General features: G+C 49.6%; 10 protein-coding genes across 10 annotated transcripts; 5 read left to right on the top strand and 5 right to left on the bottom strand.

The window, feature by feature from the left end:
• Positions 1-278: 278 nt before the first annotated feature.
• EDD37DRAFT_542444 (fungal-specific transcription factor domain-containing protein) lies at positions 279-2,234 on the top strand (the record flags this gene model as incomplete). The annotated part of the gene is made up of 2 exons (XM_062813653.1): positions 279-560; positions 756-2,234. Coding segments are annotated over 2 exons (1,761 nt in total), but the record flags the coding sequence as incomplete, so codon positions are not given.
• Positions 2,235-2,899: 665 nt separating this feature from the next.
• On the bottom strand, positions 2,900-4,518 carry EDD37DRAFT_105956 (CoA-transferase family III domain-containing protein). Its single transcript, XM_062809173.1, has 2 exons — positions 3,136-4,518; positions 2,900-3,083 (listed from the first exon to the last, which is right to left on the bottom strand). The coding sequence occupies exons 1-2, from the start codon at positions 4,319-4,321 to the stop codon at positions 2,941-2,943; spliced, it is 1,329 nt and encodes a 442-aa protein (XP_062676408.1). The 5' UTR covers positions 4,322-4,518; the 3' UTR covers positions 2,900-2,940.
• EDD37DRAFT_105955 (hydroxymethylglutaryl-lyase) lies at positions 4,519-6,943 on the top strand. The gene has a single exon (XM_062809172.1). The coding sequence runs from the start codon at positions 4,716-4,718 to the stop codon at positions 6,651-6,653; it is 1,938 nt and encodes a 645-aa protein (XP_062676407.1). The 5' UTR covers positions 4,519-4,715; the 3' UTR covers positions 6,654-6,943.
• Positions 6,944-8,540, bottom strand: EDD37DRAFT_105948 (acyl-CoA dehydrogenase/oxidase). Its single transcript, XM_062809171.1, has one exon. It carries the CDS (start codon positions 8,515-8,517, stop codon positions 7,234-7,236), a length of 1,284 nt encoding a protein of 427 aa, XP_062676406.1. The 5' UTR covers positions 8,518-8,540; the 3' UTR covers positions 6,944-7,233.
• A 626-nt stretch (positions 8,541-9,166) lies between these two features.
• EDD37DRAFT_662324 (mitochondrial carrier domain-containing protein) lies at positions 9,167-10,191 on the top strand (the record flags this gene model as incomplete). The annotated part of the gene is made up of 2 exons (XM_062819158.1): positions 9,167-10,089; positions 10,143-10,191. 2 exons carry the CDS (start codon positions 9,167-9,169, stop codon positions 10,189-10,191), a joined length of 972 nt encoding a protein of 323 aa, XP_062676405.1.
• A 3,118-nt stretch (positions 10,192-13,309) lies between these two features.
• EDD37DRAFT_662323 (cytochrome P450) lies at positions 13,310-14,875 on the top strand (the record flags this gene model as incomplete). The annotated part of the gene is made up of 1 exon (XM_062819157.1): positions 13,310-14,875. One exon carries the CDS (start codon positions 13,310-13,312, stop codon positions 14,873-14,875), a length of 1,566 nt encoding a protein of 521 aa, XP_062676404.1.
• A 438-nt stretch (positions 14,876-15,313) lies between these two features.
• EDD37DRAFT_586856 (uncharacterized protein) lies at positions 15,314-16,285 on the bottom strand (the record flags this gene model as incomplete). Its single annotated transcript, XM_062814467.1, has 3 exons — positions 15,664-16,285; positions 15,511-15,616; positions 15,314-15,459 (listed from the first exon to the last, which is right to left on the bottom strand). The coding sequence occupies exons 1-3, from the start codon at positions 16,081-16,083 to the stop codon at positions 15,314-15,316; spliced, it is 672 nt and encodes a 223-aa protein (XP_062676403.1). The 5' UTR covers positions 16,084-16,285.
• Positions 16,286-16,885: 600 nt separating this feature from the next.
• Positions 16,886-19,572, top strand: EDD37DRAFT_619827 (acetoacetate-CoA ligase). Its single transcript, XM_062815882.1, has 6 exons — positions 16,886-17,162; positions 17,212-18,086; positions 18,139-18,472; positions 18,530-18,751; positions 18,806-18,898; positions 18,948-19,572. Exons 1-6 carry the CDS (start codon positions 17,060-17,062, stop codon positions 19,352-19,354), a joined length of 2,034 nt encoding a protein of 677 aa, XP_062676402.1. The 5' UTR covers positions 16,886-17,059; the 3' UTR covers positions 19,355-19,572.
• Positions 19,573-19,952: 380 nt separating this feature from the next.
• On the bottom strand, positions 19,953-20,734 carry EDD37DRAFT_543866 (uncharacterized protein; the record flags this gene model as incomplete). Its single annotated transcript, XM_062813660.1, has 4 exons — positions 19,953-20,082; positions 20,136-20,431; positions 20,492-20,612; positions 20,664-20,734. Coding segments are annotated over 4 exons (618 nt in total), but the record flags the coding sequence as incomplete, so codon positions are not given.
• On the bottom strand, positions 20,664-21,036 carry EDD37DRAFT_586851 (uncharacterized protein). The gene is made up of 2 exons (XM_062814466.1): positions 20,879-21,036; positions 20,664-20,830 (listed from the first exon to the last, which is right to left on the bottom strand). Exons 1-2 carry the CDS (start codon positions 21,006-21,008, stop codon positions 20,778-20,780), a joined length of 183 nt encoding a protein of 60 aa, XP_062676400.1. The 5' UTR covers positions 21,009-21,036; the 3' UTR covers positions 20,664-20,777.
• Between the last annotated feature and the right edge of the window lie 396 nt (positions 21,037-21,432).

Here is a 21,432-nt window from a genome sequence, read left to right as displayed (position 1 = left end):
CCTTTCCCCTCTCCCCGAACCCCCGAGCCCCCAAGCCCTCCCACAATTTTCAATCTTCTCCGCCTTGGCCCAACACCAAAGTCGATTCCATGGCATGACCTCAGGGTATCCTCCTCACGCATGAGCGAGCCGCGGGCAAATTCGGTCATAACATCCTTGTGAATGCTTTCTAGTCACAAAAACCAGGCGCGATGAATGGTCCTGTAGTTGCGGTCGAGGATGCCTCGAACGCATCTGCGAAGCGAAAGCTGGCCTCGCCGGACGATGCACGCCACGAGATTAAACGTCGCGCTGCACGAGCCTGCCAGTCGTGCAGAACCAGAAAGGTTCGATGCGATATTGTTGTCAGTCAAGGGCGCTGCACAAATTGCAAGTTGGATAACCTCGAATGTATCCTCTTGAGTTCGAAGAGAGGGAAGAACGACACAACCCAGAAGGAAAACACAACCTGGCTACCGCCGGTGTCACCAGCTTCTACCAGAGATACGAATGTCGCACCCCCAGCCATCATTAACGAAGCACGTCAAGAATCTGCTATCCCTTCCTTACCTATCACAACGGTGACCGACGATGTTCCAGTATGCCTTACGTTCGATGACGAGGACATGCACGATATGACTGAACCTCATATGGGACCGAGCAACGGCTTCAACACTCCTGAAGTTGGAGAGAGTACCGTTGTTGGTCACTTTCGTTCGCAAGATAACTCTCAAACGGAAACCTTCGCCCACGGCAGAATTGGAGCCGTTCCGCAGCCACTGTCCGCCGCTTCCGCGTCAGAGTCGACTTTCACGGGCTGTTATACCAGTGATTCATCGATGGAGAACGACCTGCCGTCCTTCATAAAACCTCTACCAACGAATATTGATCCAGAAGATCTGAAATATCTGGCAAGAAAAGGAGCATTCATTGTGCCTGCAGCAGACCTACGTGCCGAGATTCTCCGAAGCTATGTCTTCACTGTCTATCCCTTCATGCCTATCTTGGACTTGAAAGAATTTGTGGACATTGTGCTGAACCCGGATAGCGGCGGCAAGGTCAGCCTCCTTTTATTCCAAGCCGTCATGTTTGCTGGCCTGTCCTCTCTGAAACAGGAAGTCATACAGCACACGGGATGCAAAACATTGAAGCAAGCGCGCAAGACTTTCTTCACCAAGGTTCTTTCACTCTATGATCTTGGTATCGAGCGGCAGGATACAGTTGTATTGCAGTCTCTGTTGCTAATGAGCCTATGGTATGAGAAGTGGGACGATCGGAAACACACTTGGCACTGGACGGGGCTAGCACTCTCGCTTGCGCAAAGCATGGGCTTGAACCGTGGAGCAGGCTCTGCTAACCTCCCACCGAAAGTGCGGCGCTTGAGAAGAAGAATTTGGTGGAGTTTGTACATTCGCGACCGACTGATCGCACTTGGTACACGACGATCCATGCGTATCAAGGACGAAGATTACGACGTGCCACTGCTCGCTATCGAGGATTTCGATATCGAGCCACTCAACGGACCCTTTGGTGCTCCTTCCAACGGATGGCTTATGGGTCGCGATGCAAATCAGAGCAGAGGGCTCACGCTCATGTGTATCGAGCTCAGCAGGCTATGTATATGCATTGGCCATGTGCTTCAGTCCCAGTACACTACTCTAGGCGAGCGATCCCCACTCACAAGCACCCTGATGGTCGTCCCAAAATCTCCGTACGAACGTGCCAAAGAGCTTACGAATCGTGACAACGAGCTGGAGCAGTGGTACCAAGGTCTCGACCCACAGATCCAAAATGTTGCTCATGATTCGCCCCGGGATCCATCGACCAACTCGCTGGGAATTCATTGGTCGATACTACAAGTGATACATCAGACAGCAGTGAGCATTCTGCACCGCCCACAGATCCTGGAACCTTGTCCAAGTGGCTCAGAAGGGGCACAGGCACAACATCTCTCAAGAGAAAAGGTGGGAAACGCAGCGCGGAAGATTACAAAAATCATGCACGCTATGCTGCGACGAGACCAGGTGCGATTTCTGCCTACAAGTGGATTGACGGCGCTTCTGTCGGCAAGCCTGGGCCACATGTTGGAGATCAAGTCCAACGACGAAAATCTCCGAGATGCAAGCATATTTCGCTTCTACCAGACTATGCAGGTTCTGCAACGACTTCGCGAGATATATGCTGCCGCTGATTCGGCTGTCTCATTCCTGGCATCGGCGGTCCGGAAAGCAGGCATCAGTGCGCCCATCCAATTGGCTTCGCAAACGACTCCGTCCTTCATGATCGCAACGACAAGAAAGGAGACCTTAGGCGCAGTAGCACTCCCTGAGCCTGGTCTGACAAGTGACCCAGTACCCACACAACGACCAGCATCGATGGATACCATCATACATCTGCAAGAGAACCAGACCAATCAGCACGACGCTTATGCGGGTAGTACGAGGCAGACAGGTTCGGAGAATGCGCAAGCTTCTACACTACCAGACAAATCCTCCGGCAACAGCCACGACCTCATGGGCTTCCAGACAGAAGGCACACTTACCCATGGCAGCGCTGCAGATGCATTGAATGGTGCTCGTGGAGGCGCTTTTCCGTCGTCCGGGACGTATTATGACACTGAATTCAACATGAGCTTTCATGATATGGAAAGTCAACACCCACGGGAGTTAGGTGCCGCAGCTCTACCAGATCCGCTATTGCATTGGGTGGTCAACGAAGAATTCTTCCATTTAAACAGTAGTCTCGACCATGTCATGAGCGAAGAACCGATGGGTTTCAACTACGACATTTGCGCCGACGCTTTTGGACTGCTTGATAGTCTCGTGATAGAGACCAACGAAACCGACACCATCACCGTCAACAGACCGAATGCAGACTGATTTGCCCACCCCAACCTTTTCTTCCTCAGCCTTGTGCTATTGGAAGTTTCGATGATCTCATGATACAAAGGCAAGAGCATTTTCATATCACTGCTTGCTTGGCAAAATCAGCAATGGTTTCTTCTGAGTAGCCAACCTCTCTGAGGATTTCCTTGCTGTGTTCGCCCAAAAGTGGCGGTTGGCGTCGAATTGTGGGCTGCGTATCGCTGAATTTAACAGCCGATCCTGCTACAGGTTAGGCCACGAATGAGCGCACAGTAGATGGAGGAGAACTTACCCAATATTGAAATGGTACCCGACTTGGCGGCATCTAGTGGGATTTGTTGTACCATATTCCGGGCATCGGTTTGAGGATGACTGAAAACTTTGGCCATTGTATTGATGGGGGCATAAGGCATTCCGCTTCCTTCGAATACCTGGACCCATTCGTCGGTAGTCTTTTCAGCGAAGGCCTTGTTCAGCAAAGGGAACAACTCGTCTCTGTGCTCGACGCGATCGGCGTTGGTGTTGAATCTAGGATCATCAGGGAGATCTGAGAGGCCCAAAAGCATGCAAAGGGCCCTGAACTGCTTGTCGTTCGTGGCTCCAACGACAAAATATAGGTCTTTCGACTTAAAGGCATCGTATGGGACGACGCTGGGATGTTGTGTCCCCCAGCGCTCGGCTTCTTGACCCATATTTAACCATGTCGAAGCGACGTTGGTGAGCAGGGCAATTTGTGATTCAAACAGAGATGCGTCAATCTTCTGCCCGCGGCCGGTCAATGTGCGGGCGTGCAGCGCAGCTATGATGGCACCGTGTGTGAAGAGACCGGTACACATGTCGGTCAAACCAAGGCCTGGGCGTACAGGAGGTCCATTTCGCTCCCCCGTGAGGTGCAATAAGCCCGCCTCAGCACCAGCAATCATATCGTAACCGGCGCGCTTTGCCATTGGACCGCTGGGCCCGTATCCAGACACACTGGCATAGATGATGGCGGGGTTGACCTTGCTGATCGTTTTGTAATCGATTCCAAGCTTTTCCGTCACTCCAGGTCGCATGTTTTCTACCACCACATCGGCGTCTTTTGCCAGTCGTATGAAGGCCTCTCTGCCCTGCTCGTGCTTCAAGTTGAGGCAAATTGACCGCTTATTCCGGTTGACTGAGGCGAAGTAGTTCGACATTGGTCCTGAGCCGGGCTTCCACTGCGCATCTTCGCCTTTCACTTTCCAGTGCCTGGTGTCGTCGCCTTTCGCTACATCTTCGACCTTGATGACGTCGGCACCATAGTCAGCAAGGATCTGAGTGCAAAAAGGCGCAGCCAGAACTCTGGACATGTCCAGAATCTTGACGCCTGTTAATGGCCCATTTGCACATGCCTGAGACTTTGAAGGCGACGTCGAATATAACCTGAAGTGTGGTTTATGACCGCAGACCTCGTGTGTAGTCCGTGTATAACAAGTTCTTGGCACGTGTTTGGCCATTTTTGCGTGCTCCTGTTCGAGTGCTTCACAATATGTGCCAACACTTTTCTGAGACGGTCAATTGAATGATACACTCTACTATTTAAGGTATCCAGGCGCCTAGGCCTCTAGGGCCCTCACGACTAAGCGTGAGGAGGTAGTATGAGGGTGATCGATATCCGGCATTTCTGATCGGTCGGTAAGAAATGCCAAGTCTGAGCAATTTCGGAGCAACGATTTTAGAGACCTCGGTTATACCCCAGTACCATCAAGGTCAACCACTACGAACTTTACCAGGTGAGTGCTCCGGTGCACTAGCAACGGCACAAGGCTGGTATTGGAGCAAACACTGCTATCTGCCTGAAATCATCTGCCCACCAAGGCGACCAAAGTTGACAGCTTCGAAGCAGACAACATGAGAACGACACCTCATCACTGCCAGCTGTGGCGCGCGAGTACTGTTATTGGGCGTTTTTGCAAGTGTCCGCAAGCACGACCCTGGTTTTGTGCGATCTCTGCCCGAAACGCATCTTCCAACGTCAGAATCATCGAAGTTGGACCGCGCGATGGATTGCAAAATATCAGCACCAGGGTTCCAACTTCAACAAAAGTCGAGCTTATCAAGAAGCTCGCCGCCACCGGACTGAAAGACATAGAAGCAACATCATTCGTGTCTCCCAAGTGGGTACCGCAGCTGGCAGACGGAAGAGAGGTTATGGACCAAGTCTTGCCCCTGGCGGATCGTGAATCCTTACGCTTTTCAGTTCTGGCGCCAAACATGAAAGGTTTTGAGAATGCTCTAGCGGCTGGCGCGCGGGAAATCGTCGTCTTCGCTTCCGCCACGGAAGCTTTCAGCAAGAAGAACCAGAATTGTACCGTGGAACAGGCCCTTGAAGCCGCATCAGTGGTGGTCAAGCGTACCAAAGAGCACAATATCTGGGTGCGCGGCGTTGTATCATGCATCTTTTCGGATCCCTACTCAGGGCCCACAGATCCAAAGGATGTAGCATCCGTGGTGAAGCGATTCATGGAAATGGGCTGTGACGAGGTCGGTCTTGGGGACACCCTCGGCGTTGGTACGCCAAAGCTTACACAGGCATTATTGGAAGTGATCCTAAAGGATGTGCCAGCCGACAAGCTTACTGGTCACTTTCACGATACGTATGGTCAAGCTATTGCCAACGTTATGAGGTCTTACGACATGGGGTTGAGAGCTTTTGATGGCAGCGTGGCTGGGCTTGGTGGTTGTCCATATGCTCCAGGTGCCAAAGGCAACGCTTCCACAGAGGACATTGTGTACACATTGGAGAATTCTGGCATCGATACGGGCGTTAATCTACAGGAACTTGCAGCGGTGGGCGAGTGGATTGCTCAGCAATTGAAGTTGCCAAACAACAGCCGGGCAGGAGCAGCATTGATGGCAAAGCAGCGACAGACGTCAGTTTCATCCACTGGAAACGGCTCGAAACCAGAACATCTATCAGAGCCCGCTACAGGTAGATCCCAAGGACAATCAAACCCATCACTCTCACGCACTTGGACGGTTTTGAAGAAAGATGAAGGATACACGGCGTCGAGGGCTCACAGTGCCGTGAAGATCACACTGACTCGACCTAAGAATGGCAACGCCATGACGACAGAAATGCTAGAGTCTCTGACTCGCTTGTTCAAAGAACTGTCAACCGACCGCTCTGTCTTTCAGATCGTCCTTGCCGCCGAAGGTAAATTTTTCTGTACTGGTATGGACCTGACCGGCGGTAGCAGAGATGACAGTTCCAGCTATCATGACAAGATAGTGGCTCTATTTGAGTCGATTGATGATGCACCCCAAACAACAATTGCAGCAATTCATGGCCCATGCTACGGTGGAGGCGTCGGCCTCGGCTTTGCTTGTGATGTGAGATTAGTGTCTGAAGCAGCCAGATGGACACTCTCTGAAGTCAAGCTTGGGGTGAGCCCTGCTATCATCTCAAAATACATGGCTCGAGAATGGGGGTTTGCATTCTTTCGAGAGGCTATGCTTAGTGGCAGAGAAGTCACGGTGCAGGAACTATCACGTATTGGCACGATACATGGGATTGCGCAAACTCAGGACAAGCTTAATCTGATGGTAGAAGAGTACCTGGATGATTTGGCACATTGTGCACCTCAGGCTGCTGCGACGTGCAAGGAATTGGTACGGCTGGCTTTCAAAGGTCCGGACTCCCGTGAGCAAAACGCCTTTGTTCAGCACACGTTCGAGAACATGTTGGCACCTGACAGTGAAGGACAGTATGGGATTCAACAGTTCCAGCAAAAGGTGAAGAAGGTCGATTGGAGGCAATACTGGAACCGTCGAGAAGCAAAACTATGATCAAGGGTTTCAAAGTATCCTTGCCAAAAGGTGCTGCTTAACTTGCAGCTCCTCTCTCGCAAGTCTGTCAATTCTCGACGAGGCATAGAATGCGACGCTATCATTTCTCCATCATGCCCAGCGGATTCAGTGTTGTCAGGCCCGGCCTTCTTGTCTCATGTACTCCCATCCTGGCGACTCATAGCAGGCCACTTGATACCTGGATCTGGCCAGGGCGCGTCAGTCGAGGAAAGGCCTTAAAGTGAATCACATTGCGACTGAATGTTGCTCACAAGAGCAAGCTATCCAAGTCGTAGACCATGAAACTTCCTAGCCTCTCAATCATGGCCGAACATTCGCTTGGCTGGCCAGTGGAATGAAAGAAAGCATGCAATCAATCGACCACGAGGCGTAGGAGTGCAAGGAGTTATTGGGTGTAACTTGATACAATGTCACTTCGACACATGAGAGTGTGCTTGGACCTTCCTATAACGTGGGAAGGCTAGATTGATTGGTATAGCATCAACCCATTCACCGGCTTTCGTCATGAGGAGTGAAGAGCAAACGCAGATCCCTTCAAGTGTCTCAATCAGCCAAAGCTCTAGTAGCTCTTGGCCAATCCCAACACCCTTTCTCCAATGTAATTATATATCAACTCCCTACTTATGGGTGCAATCCGAGGGAGCATAGCCTCTCGCAAGTATCGCTCGACGTGGTACTCCTTGGCGTAACCCATACCTCCATGGGTTAGGACTGCTCTTTCGCACGCTTCAAACGCGGCCTCGGCGGCGAGGAACTTGCCTGCATTTGCATATTCTCCTGTGCTGTGCCCCTGGTCATACATTCGGGCAGCCTGGTAGAGCATCAACCTGGCGGCTTCGAGCTTCATCCAAGAATCCGCTAATGGATGCTGTATGCCTTGATTCTTTCCAATTGGTCGCCCGAATACCGAGCGCTCTTGGGCATAGATGCAGGCTCGACGAAGTGCTGCATATCCGAGCCCTAATGCCTCGCCACCCACGAGGATCCTTTCGGCATTCATTCCATGCATGATTATCTTAAAGCCATTGCCTTCTTCGCCAATCAGATCCTCTTTTGGCACTTTCCAATTCTCGAAGAAGATCACGTTACTGTCCACAGCTGATCGTCCTAGCTTCGGTATTTCTGTCACCTTCACTGCGGTGCGCTCCAAATCCGTGTAAAACAGGGATAATCCGTGTGTAGGCTTCGTCACTTGATCCAGTGGTGTTGTACGGACCAATATGAGAATCTTGTTTGCCACCTGAGCAGTAGAAGTCCAAATCTTGGAGCCGTTGAGGATATAGTGATCTCCCATATTACGCGCGCTAGATTGTAGCTTCAATGTATCCAGTCCGGTATTTGGTTCCGTCACACCAAAGCAAGCCTTCTCTTTGCCTTGGATCAGCGGAACTAGCATTCGCTCTTTCTGCGCTGTGGTACCGAACTTGACCACAGGCTCGAGGCCGAATATGTTCATATGAACCGATGAAGCACCAGCCATTCCAGCGCCAGATTCGGAGATCGTCTGCATCATGACCGTGGCCTCAGAGATTCCAAGCTCCGAACCACCATATTCCTGTGGCATACAAATACCGAGCCAGCCATCGTTGGCCATGTCCCGATGTAGGTCTTGTGGAAATTCGTGTTTGTTGTCTTTTTCGAGCCAGTATTCATCCGGATACTTTGAGCATATCTTTGAGATGGCGTCGCGAACCTCATGCATAGATTCCGTCCAATCGGGCTGATTGTTTTGTAGAAACTCCGTGGCTTTTGCATACAAGGTTCGTCTTGCGTACGAAACGCGTGTCAAGGGATGAGAGCATCCTTTGAGCAAGGCAAGCTGCCCCACGGCACGGAGTCGCATGCTTCTTGTTGTCCTCTCAATGGAAGGAACAGTATCTATGTATACTGCTACTTAAGCGGCTGACAGGTTTGAATATGTATCTGAATGTTGTGCCAAAAAGGCTGAGCCAAATAACTCTGACGAGTCGATAGAAGGCTAGAGCGATGATAATCTAAGCATTTTGTATCCCGGACCTTGTCGAAAATAGTCAAGATCGCGCTAGAGGTAGTCTTGTTTGAAAGTGAGGCGATCCTTACCCAAATCACGTTAAGTAAGAGCATGCGCTGGGTCACGTGGGTGATGGAATCCACCCCTTTTGATGTGGTTGCCGAGGATATGAATGACTGGGCGCCTGCGTACCTCTCGGCTGCAAGCCACACTATTTCGGTCTCGGGATCTGCAGCCGTCCCTCACTGGCACCTCCGAGGTTGCAAGTAATCACCAGGAGGTGCAAGTCTTGTAAATCTCCTCCAAGTTTTGCTTGGGCATGAGTTGGACTCGTGAATAGGTTGAATTAGCTTACCAGGTGGTGCGCCATCCGAGTTGCTTTTGCAACGATTGATGGTAAAATCTACATCGATCACTTCACGGATTAGGGCTGGAAACTTCTTGTATGATCGAATAGCTACGGAAGCTCCTTTCAAAACGTGGAGTTAGCCTCAAATTCGCCATGGCCACTTCCATCACCACCACTTCGGGGGCAAACCACCTGACTCTTGAGCCGAACCCTACGCAGCAGCATCAGCAACGAACATCCACACTCAGTAATGTCCGGCCGTTTCTCATCGGAGGTCTTTCAGGCATGTTAGCGACTACATGCGTGCAACCTTTAGACATGATCAAAGTTCGTCTGCAGCTATCGGATCAAGGCACGAAACATACAGTCAAACCGTCATCACTGACGGTGGCACGGGCCATTTTGTCCCAAGGCCGCATATCTGATTTCTATCAAGGTCTTACTGCTGCACTCGCACGACAAATTGTTTATGGAACATGCCGATTAGGTTTCTTCGTCACTTTCGAGGATGCTCTGAAGACGAGAGCGGAGAATAACAAGACCACGTACGGCTTTCCGCAACGAGCATTTGCAAGTGTCTGTGCCGGAGGACTTGCAGCCGCGATTGGGAATCCCACTGAGGTTGCACTCATACGCATGCAATCAGATGGTCTTCGCCCTATCGGCCAGCGTGAGGGGTTTCGCTCCGTCTTTGATGCTGTTATTCGGATCACGCGATCGGAAGGGTTGTTCGCTTTGTGGGGTGGTTGCGCTCCTACTGTTATTCGAGCGATAGCTACAAATTTTGGACAGTTGGCCTTCTTCTCAGAATCTAAGCATCAGCTTCGTGCACACACAAACTGGTCGGAACAGGCTCAAACCCTGACAGCCTCTGCCATCGGTGGCTTTTGTGCGGCTTTCTTCAGCATGCCTTTTGATTTTGTGAAGAGTAGACTTCAGAGTCAGCAAAACGTCCAGGGAAGCCGGGGGAAGTATAATGGGATGATCGACTGCATTGCGAAGGTCGTCCGAGAAGAAGGCCTGCTAAGGTTTTACAGAGGATTCCCCGCATATTTTTCGCGGATGGCTCCTCATTCGTAAGTTCAAGTATGTTCGCTTGCCTGAAAATACTAATTGGGCTTTCCGTCAGTGTGATCTCTTTAGTAATCATGGACAAGCTGGCGTCGATATTCAAGTGAAAGAGTCGTCCTGCGACGTCCTGTGAGGGAGGAGCTCGAGTGATCCCTTCAACCAGGATGATTCGACGACCGGGAAGCATCGAACGATGTTGCGACATATACATCAATTAGTGCAGTATGATGAAGAAGCCACTACACTGTGTGGTGGAGGGTGCTCGCTGGCTTCGAATTCGGCTTTTTGAGGACACTTTTCACCACGTTCCAACATCTAGGCGTTCTTCGTATACGAAGTGGTACGTCAAAAAACAATCAGCTCCAGGTGGCACCTCTTGCCCACCCTTAACTATCTGAAATCACGCACTGAGGCTCGGTCACATACCTGAGATGACCAGACAGCGACACATCAACGCCGGATTGAGATGCACCTAATAAACTTGATCGTTACAGCAAACCAGCCCACGCCAATGGAGGTCGGACCGCTCATGCATGAAGAGAAGATCTTATCAGTGGTGTTGAATACACGTAGGGCGTGTTCGAAGGCAACAAAAAGCCAGTCATGGGAGAAATTGAAGTTGGCAGCAGAAGCAACCGCTGTTATTCAGCTATCGAAAAGGTTGATGCCTAGGGACGGTAGAGACTTCCTCCAACTAAAGCATGGCGCAGGAGAGGACGTTTCGTCGACCATCAAATCGGATGAAGCATACGGATAGCAAAACAAACTGAGAGTACGCAGGAACTGGAGGAAATTATAGCGGCAAAAGCTCAACAGATGCATGATCCAAACGGGACATACGTCGAACATACTCGCCGCCAAGAAGAAGTCAGGGCATGACAAGATGTGATCAAGAATACTTGAGAAATGTAGATGTAGCGGAATCAGTGTTCACTTTGCCAGTATCCTCTAAGGTCTCTCCATAGAATGTTGCTGTTGGTGTTGTTGAATGATAACACCCCTCGTGGTTTAAGGGCTCCCATTTCATTGCTTGATAGCCGAACGTAGCTTCGTGTCCCTGGCCATCCAAAGATCAAAGAGACATTGAAGCTTAAAGCCGCCCACCATCATCGCAGAGCCTTTCACCGTTTCGATTGATTGGGATTGGGTAGTGGAAGACAAAAAGGACCAATGACATTGTATACACGTGCAAGTTGCACGAAGAAGGATCTGGGCACCATACACTTGCATTGAGTTATGGAGAGCGTTAAGGTTACCGCTAGGCGTGATATCGTGACAAGGTTGGTGCAGATCACACAATGATGGCATTGAAGACGATTAAGCCTGAATTTAGAACACAATCTAAGATTGTACCGACCCTCCACATGCAAGAATAGCAAAGAAGGGATTACAAACTATGGTCATTACCTTCGTAACTGATGGTTGAACGGTGCTGAGCTCGAGCGGGAATCCAGAGTACGCAATCTGCGGTTATGTAGACTCCTGGAGGTGTGGTCATGAAACGGACCAAGAAGAGAAGCGGCGAGCTGATGTACCGGCAGTCGAGCCCACGGATTTCAAGCAGATAGCAGCAATAGTCAGTCTTTCCTCATTGGCAGAGAGCACCAGGAGATAGAACGTGTATGCTCTGAGGATGCCACCCCCGAGATCAGCCCCAAGTCCACTTGGGATGTTGCTCTGGGATCTGACACTCCTTCAGTAGCTCTCAAGACTAGGCCTTCGAGGGGCCCCAGAATTCTTCGTGGACTTACGGTGTGTAGACCATCATTCTCCCCCAGTCTAGAGGCCACTGAACATGTCAGCAGGAAACAAATGCTATCAAATGGCCCTCTCAAGAACTTGGCCCTTTCGCAATGAATGTACGGCTTCATATTCGTTCGTGTGGGTGCTGGGCACTATAACACAAGCACCGCTAGTGAGGCTTGAACAGCATCGCCGCATTCATTGAAGCATCTGCGTTGTAATGGGTTGATTACTAGCGAGCAATGTCTATCTCTATTGAGAGTCGACATGATATGGTTGACATTCGAGGTCGTAAGTATCTAACCAATCCATCTTTGTGAAAATCTGTGGAAATCTGTGGACAAGGACGCCTGTGAGCAATGATGAAAGGTGTTCAACTTGATGGGCACCGCGCGTATGATTGTCCACCTTCGGATTTAGTCATCTAACAGCTCTTAGAGGGTAAAGTGGTCGCGTAGCCGATGTAATCTTTACGTGGCTAATGTATTGATATTACTGCGTGGCAGTATTAAACCATCGGTGACAATAGGGGGAAATGCTTGCGGTTCCCCATTCTTGTATTGGGATCACGGAGTCGTTGATTGGGTTGTATTTGTGACTTGGACTCATCCTGATAAGTGATGTTTTACGGAATGAACCCGGAACGATATCTCGGGTAGCGCGAACATACCTTGATATATGGGTCATAGTGGCTGCACGTGATGTGTGGCTACTGTCGACGTAATGCACACATTCATTTTGATGAGCTTGCCACCCACGCAAAGTCGGCAACCCTCAAAAACTGCCCCGTTTACTTCTTTGAAGTGCTGTGGCGACGGCGACACTGAGATGGTGGTCGTACCGCCAACGGCTACGCTCCCATACAGTACATGGTACGGTTAATGCTGACCGAGGTTGTCCCGGGCATCGATCCGCGATAACCGGCGTATTCGTTCCCGTGCCTTTCCCCGGATGCTTATCTTCTGCTCCACGTTTGCTGGGATGTGCTAGGCGACTGAGCGTCGTTATCTGGGTCCTTCTGTTGGTCATTCATAGCTGAAACACAGATAACACATCTATCCGTGGTTTCAACGTTGTGCGTTCGTGTCAACTCCCCCCTCATGGCAAGCCCGTGGTCATCTTTGAAACTTTTCCCGCGAATGAATGGTCGATTGCGAACCGCTTTTGCGACTCCCATCTCTCTCGATTAGTTTCTTATCTACGGCAAGTACGCAGAAGATCTCCCCACCTTTACAGCACATACGCATATCGTCGATGCTCTTTGCGATTGTTGTAGATGCATCTCTTCAAATGTCCCCACATGCGGCGCTAGTCTTCTGGGTACAGGATGGGGGTCAAAAACGTATCCCAGCATGCAACTTCATATCTAAGTCTTGAGCACGCGATCTGAGAGTTCGGCTCAGTTCTGAACCTTTTCTCGAATTGATGATATAAACAGTCACAACGCAACCTTAACGTCTTCCTTTGGTTCAAGAGATCAGAATGACTGATTCCTCCATACACCTCCTGGACTTCCACTTACTGTCCGGAAGTCTACGCTCTGCGGTGCAGAAGACAAGCATTGGCCATGCAGTTCTCTACTTGTCTTTGGCCTACCTAGCCTCCATCATCCTTCCTCGCATCTACAGCGCATACTTCGGGCCCCTTAGCAAGATCCCTGGTCCCAAGCTCGCGGCCTTGACCAACGGATGGATGCTTTGGCATCTTTGGCATTTTGAGAAGTGTGCAGTGATTCATGAACAGTTCAAAAAGTATGGGCCAATAGTGCGAATTGGGCCCAACAACGTGGCATTGAACACCACCGAAGACATGAAGACCGTGTATGCTGTGGGAGCAAAGTTTCCCAAGAGCAGCTTTTACGACTCCTGGTCGTTCAATGGTTCACCCAACGTTTTCAGCATGAGAGACCAAAAGGCACATGCGGATCGACGCAAAGTGAGCTCGAAGATCATGAGCCGCAATGCTCTAGTGACATATTTACCCGAGATCAATCAACATCTGAGAGACTTTGTCCGCGTGTGTGGCAAACGCGCTGGTACCACCGTGGACTTTGTGACTCAGTTCCGTTTCTTGGCCCTGGACGTTGTCGGCTCTGCAGCCTTTGGAAAGAGTTTCAACCTTATGCGAAACGAAACAGAGCATCCATTCGTACATGACCTGGACGCATGCATTGCAGCTGTCCCACCTCGAGGCTACTTTCCCACCTGGGTGTGGTGGCTGATCACCAAGATCCCTACGAAAGACTGGCAATTCGCTCTAGGTGGCGAGAAACGTATTTGCGAATACTCTGGTGATATCGTTGACGAACAGGAGGAACGGATGAAGAAGAATGGTGGAGAGATGGTGAAGGAAGACGCAAACACCCTCGTCGGAAAAATGATTAATTATCGCGACGAGAACGGAGCCGGCCTTCCAAGATCAGCCATCGACGGTGAGATTGGAATCATCTTCTTCGCTGGCACAGATACCACTTCCAATACTCTAGCATTCATGTCATACGAACTTGCGAGACATAAACAGCACCAGGACAAGCTCTACGAAGAGCTCAAGGAGAGGATGCCGGTCAAGGGCGCAGTTCCAGATCTTGTTGATGCTGAAGCATGGCCATTCTTGAATGCCGTTATCAAGGAAACCCTCCGATTGTACGCTGTCGCTCCTTCGCAACTTGAGCGGGACGTCCCCAAGGGAGGCACACATCTCCATGGGAAATACATCCCCGAGGGAACCATTGTTGGAGTACAGAACTATTCCATTCATCGCAAAGCCGAAGCTTTTCCCGACCCAGAGACCTTCAAGCCAGAACGTTGGTTCAACGAGACCGAAGACATGAGGCGCCATTTCATGCCTTTTGGATTGGGATCGAGGATCTGCTTGGGACAGAACATCGCCATGCTCGAAATGAGACTTACAATAGCAACGTTGATTAGGAGCTTTGAGCTCACGTTGCCGGCTGATCACAATCCTGCGGATGTGGCACTAAAAGATTTCTGGCTTGCATTCCCTGCAAGTAGGAAGGTTGAATTAGTATGTGTTCCTCGTGAAGAGTGAGCACGCATTCTGATCAATGTTGGAGAATGAATTCATGGTAGCACCATACCGGAATATGATGGTAACCAGGTCTTGTGTCTCAAGTTTTTGCATTCTATATATTAACGAACAATTTCTGTCGTTTGTGGCGTGCCTCGTCAAGAGCTCTTAAAAGTAACCTCACATACGTAGAAAGTGTCCATATGAATAGACCGTCTCAGAGATAGTGGTAATGTACATTGGTAAGATAAGAAGCGAGGGAGCAATACCGTAAATTCACGAACTAAACTTGCCCTTTCCTTATCTGTCTTTTTGGCGAGCTTCAGTGCTAACAACGGAAAATACCGATGATCAAGAATATGTCCTACATAGCTAGATGTAATCTTGTATCTCTTTTATGCACAACAGGAGGTTTCATGTTCATCCTCTGCAGTAAGCTCAAATGATCCATATAGATTGCTATTTTCGCAGGCTGTCTAGTTTTGGAGTCACCAAGATTTTCAAATGCGCGTCTTTGTTGTGGATGAGTTCTTCGAAACCTTTCTCAACGAGGTCTTCCAACGATATCTTGGTGCTCACTAACTTCTCATAACCATGGAATTTCCCTAAGAGGTGTTACAAAAGAGGCCTGTAGCGTTGGAAAAGAGAAATCATACCTTCTGAAAGCATTTGCACGACTTCGGAAAAGTCTTGGTCATTATAAGCCAGTGCAGGGTGGATTGAAATGTCCTTGAACAAAAAGTCCCACATCGGCAAAACCATCTGGAAATGTTAGCATAAGCCAAACCCGAAATTCTTCGTAGACGTACCGGCTTTTCCCAAACCGCTACATTCACGTGAGTACCTCCGACTCTGATTGCTTTGAAGGCACTTTCGATGCTCTGAGGAATACCAGCACAGTCGTATACAACGTCAGGTCCCACACCTCCTGTGTGATCCTCGCACAGCTTTGGCACGTCTTCTTCAAACGGATTGATGACCAGATCGGCAAACCCTGAAAGAAGTTCTCGTCGAGCCAAAGTTTGTTCGGACACAATGATCTTTTTTACTCCTTGTGCTCTCAATGCTAGTAATGTCATCACACCAACCGGGCCGCCTCCAATGATAAGGACGTTGATATCTGCCCAATCAGCAATCCTAGCAGCCTTGACGGCATGATGTGCAGTGGCAAGAGGTTCGATAAGGGCTGCAGCCGACAGCGGAACATTGTTTGGGAGGACGTGAAGCATCCTGTGGGTGCAGGTGGAGGCCTTGGGCACCTGGGTATCAAATTTGCAAAAGCTCCTGGGCTGAATGTTGTGGCAGTGGAAGCGAGAGACGAAGGTCTTGAGATGTGCAGGAGGCGGGAGCAGACTACGTTCTGGACGCGCGAAAAGGGAAGAATGAACTTGTCGAAGCGATCAAAGCTTTCATTCCACAGGGACCAGGCGTGGATGCCACAGTCAATGTAAGTAATGCTGACACAGCAGCTGCATTGGCATGTGCTCTTACGAAGATGCATGGTACTATGGTTCAAGTCGCCCAGCCGGATAATGTCATTATACCTTTCGTGGAGCTGATCTTCAGAGATATTCATGTTATCGGATCGCTAATTGCTGGATCTGAAGTCAGTCAGGATATGCTAAACCTGGTGGCACTTCACGGCATCCAGGTTCAAAAGAACGTATTTCACGGACTACTTGAGGTACCCAAGATGATTAAACTGAGTCACTCCGGAAGCATGGTTGGTAAGGCCATATGCATCATAGACGAGGGAGCAGTGGCGCAAGAACAGAACAAAGAAGCAAGTGGCTGTGCGTAATGGAAACGCTATTCTCTGCCTATGTTAGCTATTGTCATAGGTGCAGTGCCAGATCGATCTTGGGTTATTGAGATGATGGTTGCTTCACGACCTACTCAGTGATATTCCTCGGCATTTGAATTTAAACCTCCACCTAGCCGAGGCCCTGATGTAGACAATAAAAGTTTCCGGCCTTGGCCGTTCTGCCCGAGTTCTGGCCGTAAACCATTCGTTCTGGGTGCGGCTACAGGTCAGACATGCGGTCCACGTTACCTCCGAGCGGGGATTCACGGGCTCCCCCGAACGGTACCTTGAAACATTGCACGGCATCAGACCTTAATTCATCGACTTCGTAACTTTCGAGACCATAATCGAGCGTCAACCACGTCCTAAAAATTCTTGAGAGGTTCAATCAAATACATAAAATGTCGGCACCTCTGCGGTCACTCTGGACACATCCAGAGGTCGCTTCTACGAGAATTGAGTCATTTCGTCACTTGGCCAACGAGAAACATAACTTGAGCCTCAGTGAGTTCGATAAGACTGTACCTACCATGGCGTATTGACTTATGCTTAGGTAACTATCATGACCTCTGGGAATGGTCGACGGACAGCCTGAATGACTTTTGGATGCTTCTTTGGGAGTTTACAAAAGTCCAGGCTTCAATTCAGCCAGATTACGCCATTACGGACTCAGAGGCAGCCAGCCTCACCCCAGTCCCGAATTGGTTTCCACAAGCAAGATTCAATTTTGCTCAGAATATCCTCGAATCAAGCTATGCTCCGCCGGTTGAGGACGAAAGACCGATACTTACGGGAGTTCGAGAAGGCGGAAGCAATATCGAACATGTCTCCCTCTCCGAACTCCGTAGTCGCGTCGGAGTTCTTGCCAATGCACTGACACGCGCTGGAGTACAAAGACTTGATCGCGTGGCCTGCATTGGATCAAACAGTATCAGTACATTCACTATATTCCTAGCTGCGGCATCGATAGGTGCTATTTTTACCTGCTGCTCTCCTGAGATGGGTGAAAAAGGCATCCTCGACCGCTTCCTGCAAGTGAAGCCAAAAGTTTTGTTCACCGACGACTGGATCGTCTACAACGGCAAACGGATTGAATGCTTGGAGAAAGCCAAGCGGGTCGCATCTGTTCTCCGGACACGGGGCGATCTACAGACCTTGGTAGTGATCCCCCGAGACAACGAGAGTTACATGGATGATTTGGAAGCCGGCTTTCAGAGCCTCCAAAGCTTCTCGGCAGGCGTGGCAGAGAACTACGCCTTCGCCCAATTGCACTTCTCACATCCACTTGTAGTTGTCTACTCCTCCGGGACGACTGGGCAACCTAAATGTCTTGTGCATACTGCTGGAGGCGTACTTTTGAAACAGAAGCTCGAGCAGATTCTGTGCACAGACATGACCGAAAATAGTGTCTACATGCAGTATACAACGGTAAATGAGGCTGTTCCGCTCACGGGGCCCCAGATTAACACTGCTATAACAGACAAACTGGATCATGTATCTCTACGCAGTCTCCGGCTTGCTGAGCGGAGCCCGGTCAATTCTCTACGATGGATCGCCTGTCATCCCAAGTCCGGTCAAATTTCTGGATATGCTCGGCCGCCTACAGGTTACACACTTTGGTACCAGTGCACATTATCTTTCTCTTCTGGAAAGTTCGGGCATTACGACAAAAGACGTCAATAACCTAAAGCGATTGAAAGTTATAACAAGTACTGGATCAGTGCTCACAGAGCCGCAGTACTATTGGGTCTACAAGGTCTTTGGGCCAGTTCAACTCAGTAGTATAGCCGGAGGGACGGACATTGCAGGGGCTTGTGAGAAGACATGTCGCTCATTGAACATGACCTAGTTGGCTGACGATCTTGTTACAGTTGTCGGTGGTGCACCAAATCTACCTGTTTATGCCGGTTGGTGCCAGGCGCGAACGCTTGGCATGAACGTCCAGATTTATTCAGATGATGGTCATCCCATCGAAGCAACTGGCCAGGCTGGCGAACTAGTATGCACAGCACCGTTCCCGTCACAGCCGGCATATTTCTGGGGCGATGAAGACGGCAAACGATACCACTCTGCATACTTCGAGAAGTTCCAAGGTATTCCCACCGAACAAATGGGATGAAGAAAGCATTGGGATTAACAGCTTACAGGTATTTGGCACCAAGGAGACTATATTCGTATGGATCCTGTGACAAAAGGCGTTCAATTTCTTGGTCGAAGTGACGGCGTTCTAAACCCATCCGGTCTAAGTCCCCAATTTCTACATGCATTACAAGCACTGATATCGTATAGGCGTGCGATTCGGAAGCGCAGAAATCTATAATACTCTAACAATCTTCACCCAAATCGAAGACATGCTATGTATAGGTCAGCGACGGTTGCATGATCGTGATGAGCAAGTCTTGCTATTCGTCAAAATGAAAGAGGGCCATACCTACGACAATAAGCTCGAAAAGGCAATCAGAACACGTATTCGACAGGACCTGAGTCCCCGGCACGTTCCAAAGTTCATCTTTGAAACACCCGAGATACCAATGACCGTGAATGGGAAAAAGACAGAATTGCCGGTGAAAAAAATCGTATCGGGTCAAAAGGTCACCCCAAGCTCAACGATCTTGAATCCTGCTTCACTGGAATGGTACGAGCAATTCGCTCATATCGACCAGAAAGGGTCGCTCAAAGCAAATCATAAGCTATAAGCAAATTGTCTCGGTTCGAAGTACGTGAAGATCGAGATGGCGGGATAGTCACACGTACTTTGACGACATTAGTCGTCTACGCTATCTAGACTTGATCATGTGGGCTAGTCGAATCATCTGTTGGTCCGGGCGTTGCAAAGAGAGGGTTGACGCTTTGGCTAGAGGTACTCAGGCAACTTCAGGCCTTTCTTTTGCGACCTTTTTTTTGCAAAGCGGGTTTAGCCAGCATAGAACTGAGCTTTGTATTTAGGTATATGATTTGTGTTGCGTACATAAGGGCTCTAGATCGTATTTCTGGTGGGCGACCGCCAACGTAGATCTTCGCAACCGCAGTTTTGGAACGTACACTTATTGCTATAGTTGAAAGGTTAGTCTCACTAGACCCGAATCACCCTTGAGAAGGCAAAAGCACTTACTAAAATCCCGGCCGTATCCATAACAATCTTCTGCCAATCTGAGTATAGACTACCTGGTTTGTAATCATCAAGGTCAAGATCCATGTATCCCTGATGCGTGTTGTCGAGACACTACTCCCAGGGCACGACCTTGTGGAAGCTTAGTACCATTTCTTCCAGAAACGTGGGGATGCGATACACGTACCATTAATCTTTGTATCAGTTGCAAGGAGCAACATTGCCCGACAGCAATCTTCAACAAGAGCAAACCCAACCCCACTATCGTCCAGGTACTTCTGGGCCATTGGGGAAAGGATGGGAGTACGAATATACCTTAACATGGTATCAGAACATCAGTGGTCTTAAGCTCAGGATTAACGACTGACCATGGAGCCACCAAGTTGACTCGGATACTTTCTTTCCAAGTTGTTCGACGGAGGCTCCTCATCACGCCCCTGACACCAAACTTTGATGCGTTATACTGTATTGACCCTGGTAGGTCGACATAGCCTGCTAGACTGGACTTGAGGATAAGACAACGGTCCCTTGATGGCTCGACTGGCTGGCGCCGGAAGTAATGAATAGCAAGCTTGACGGTGTAAAGTAAGCCCGTGAGATTGATGTCCATAGTCGCTAGGTTGGGTTTTGACGCAGGTTCTGCAGGATCTGCAACAATATTAGACTGGCAATTTCAGGTCAAGACCCGGCCCCCTTGTAGAGTGAACATGTCATCGCGTCCAACTATTCCCGCATTAGCGATCACAACATCACAGCTTTTCTGCGGAGAATTTTGTGTGGCTGCATCGAAGGCCCGCACTTGCTCGTCCCAGTTAGTGACATCGCATCTCACAAACTGCGCATTCCTGGGATCCTTTCAGTCAAAGCCTCACAACTTCGACAATGAAGAGAAATACCTCCCCAGCTCCGCAACGGTCTCTTTGCCCAAAGTGTCCTTTAAATCAGCAACAGTGACGTAGGCGCTAGCTCCTCATCAGCATCTGAAGTTTTCGCTGGTGACCTCTGGATCATTACCCGGCCTCAACGAATGCCCAAGCATATGCTTTGCCTAACCCGCCAGCACCTTCACAAGTCAGAGGTATTTAGTAATTGTTATATGGCTTGAACTAGCCTCCAGTGACCAGCACTGACTTCCCAGAAAGACTCTCCAGGGAAACAGAGGCCGGGATATGGACAGGACCTAAGTCTTGATACTCTGGGATGTGTATCTGAGATGCGGGTACGCCCTTTTTAGCGTCCATTGAGCTTGAATGAACGCTGAGTTGTTAGAAACACCTGAAATGATTATTGCGTGGAAATTAGTATGACACAGTCTTCGGCTTGGTCTTGTGCAGTGTTTGGAATGTATATTGACAGCGAGTGCACCAACCCTGCGTTACCCCGCTGAACTTCAGACACGAGGGTCTGTCACCAATGCGAGAAAATGCCAGTAATCCTCTAATCCCTCGGCTGTAACCCGACTGCCGCTCAGCGGCCGACACTTTGGAGGAGTGGAATTACACACAAGCACACGATGCACCTAACCTCGTTCAGAAACCTTCGCCGCCATCCAAACCTCGTGACAGGCAGGTGCTAAGTTTAGATGGACATCAAATATTTCACCACGATATGCACCTCATTTTCTCGGCGTTCGCGTCGGAACATATGATCGAAATCGAGAAGAAG

The sequence above is a fragment of the Exophiala viscosa genome, assembly GCF_022695815.1.
Source record: "Exophiala viscosa unplaced genomic scaffold EDD37scaffold_1, whole genome shotgun sequence".
NCBI lineage: Eukaryota > Fungi > Ascomycota > Eurotiomycetes > Chaetothyriales > Herpotrichiellaceae > Exophiala > Exophiala viscosa.
This window is presented reverse-complemented; position numbering and strand designations above follow the sequence as displayed.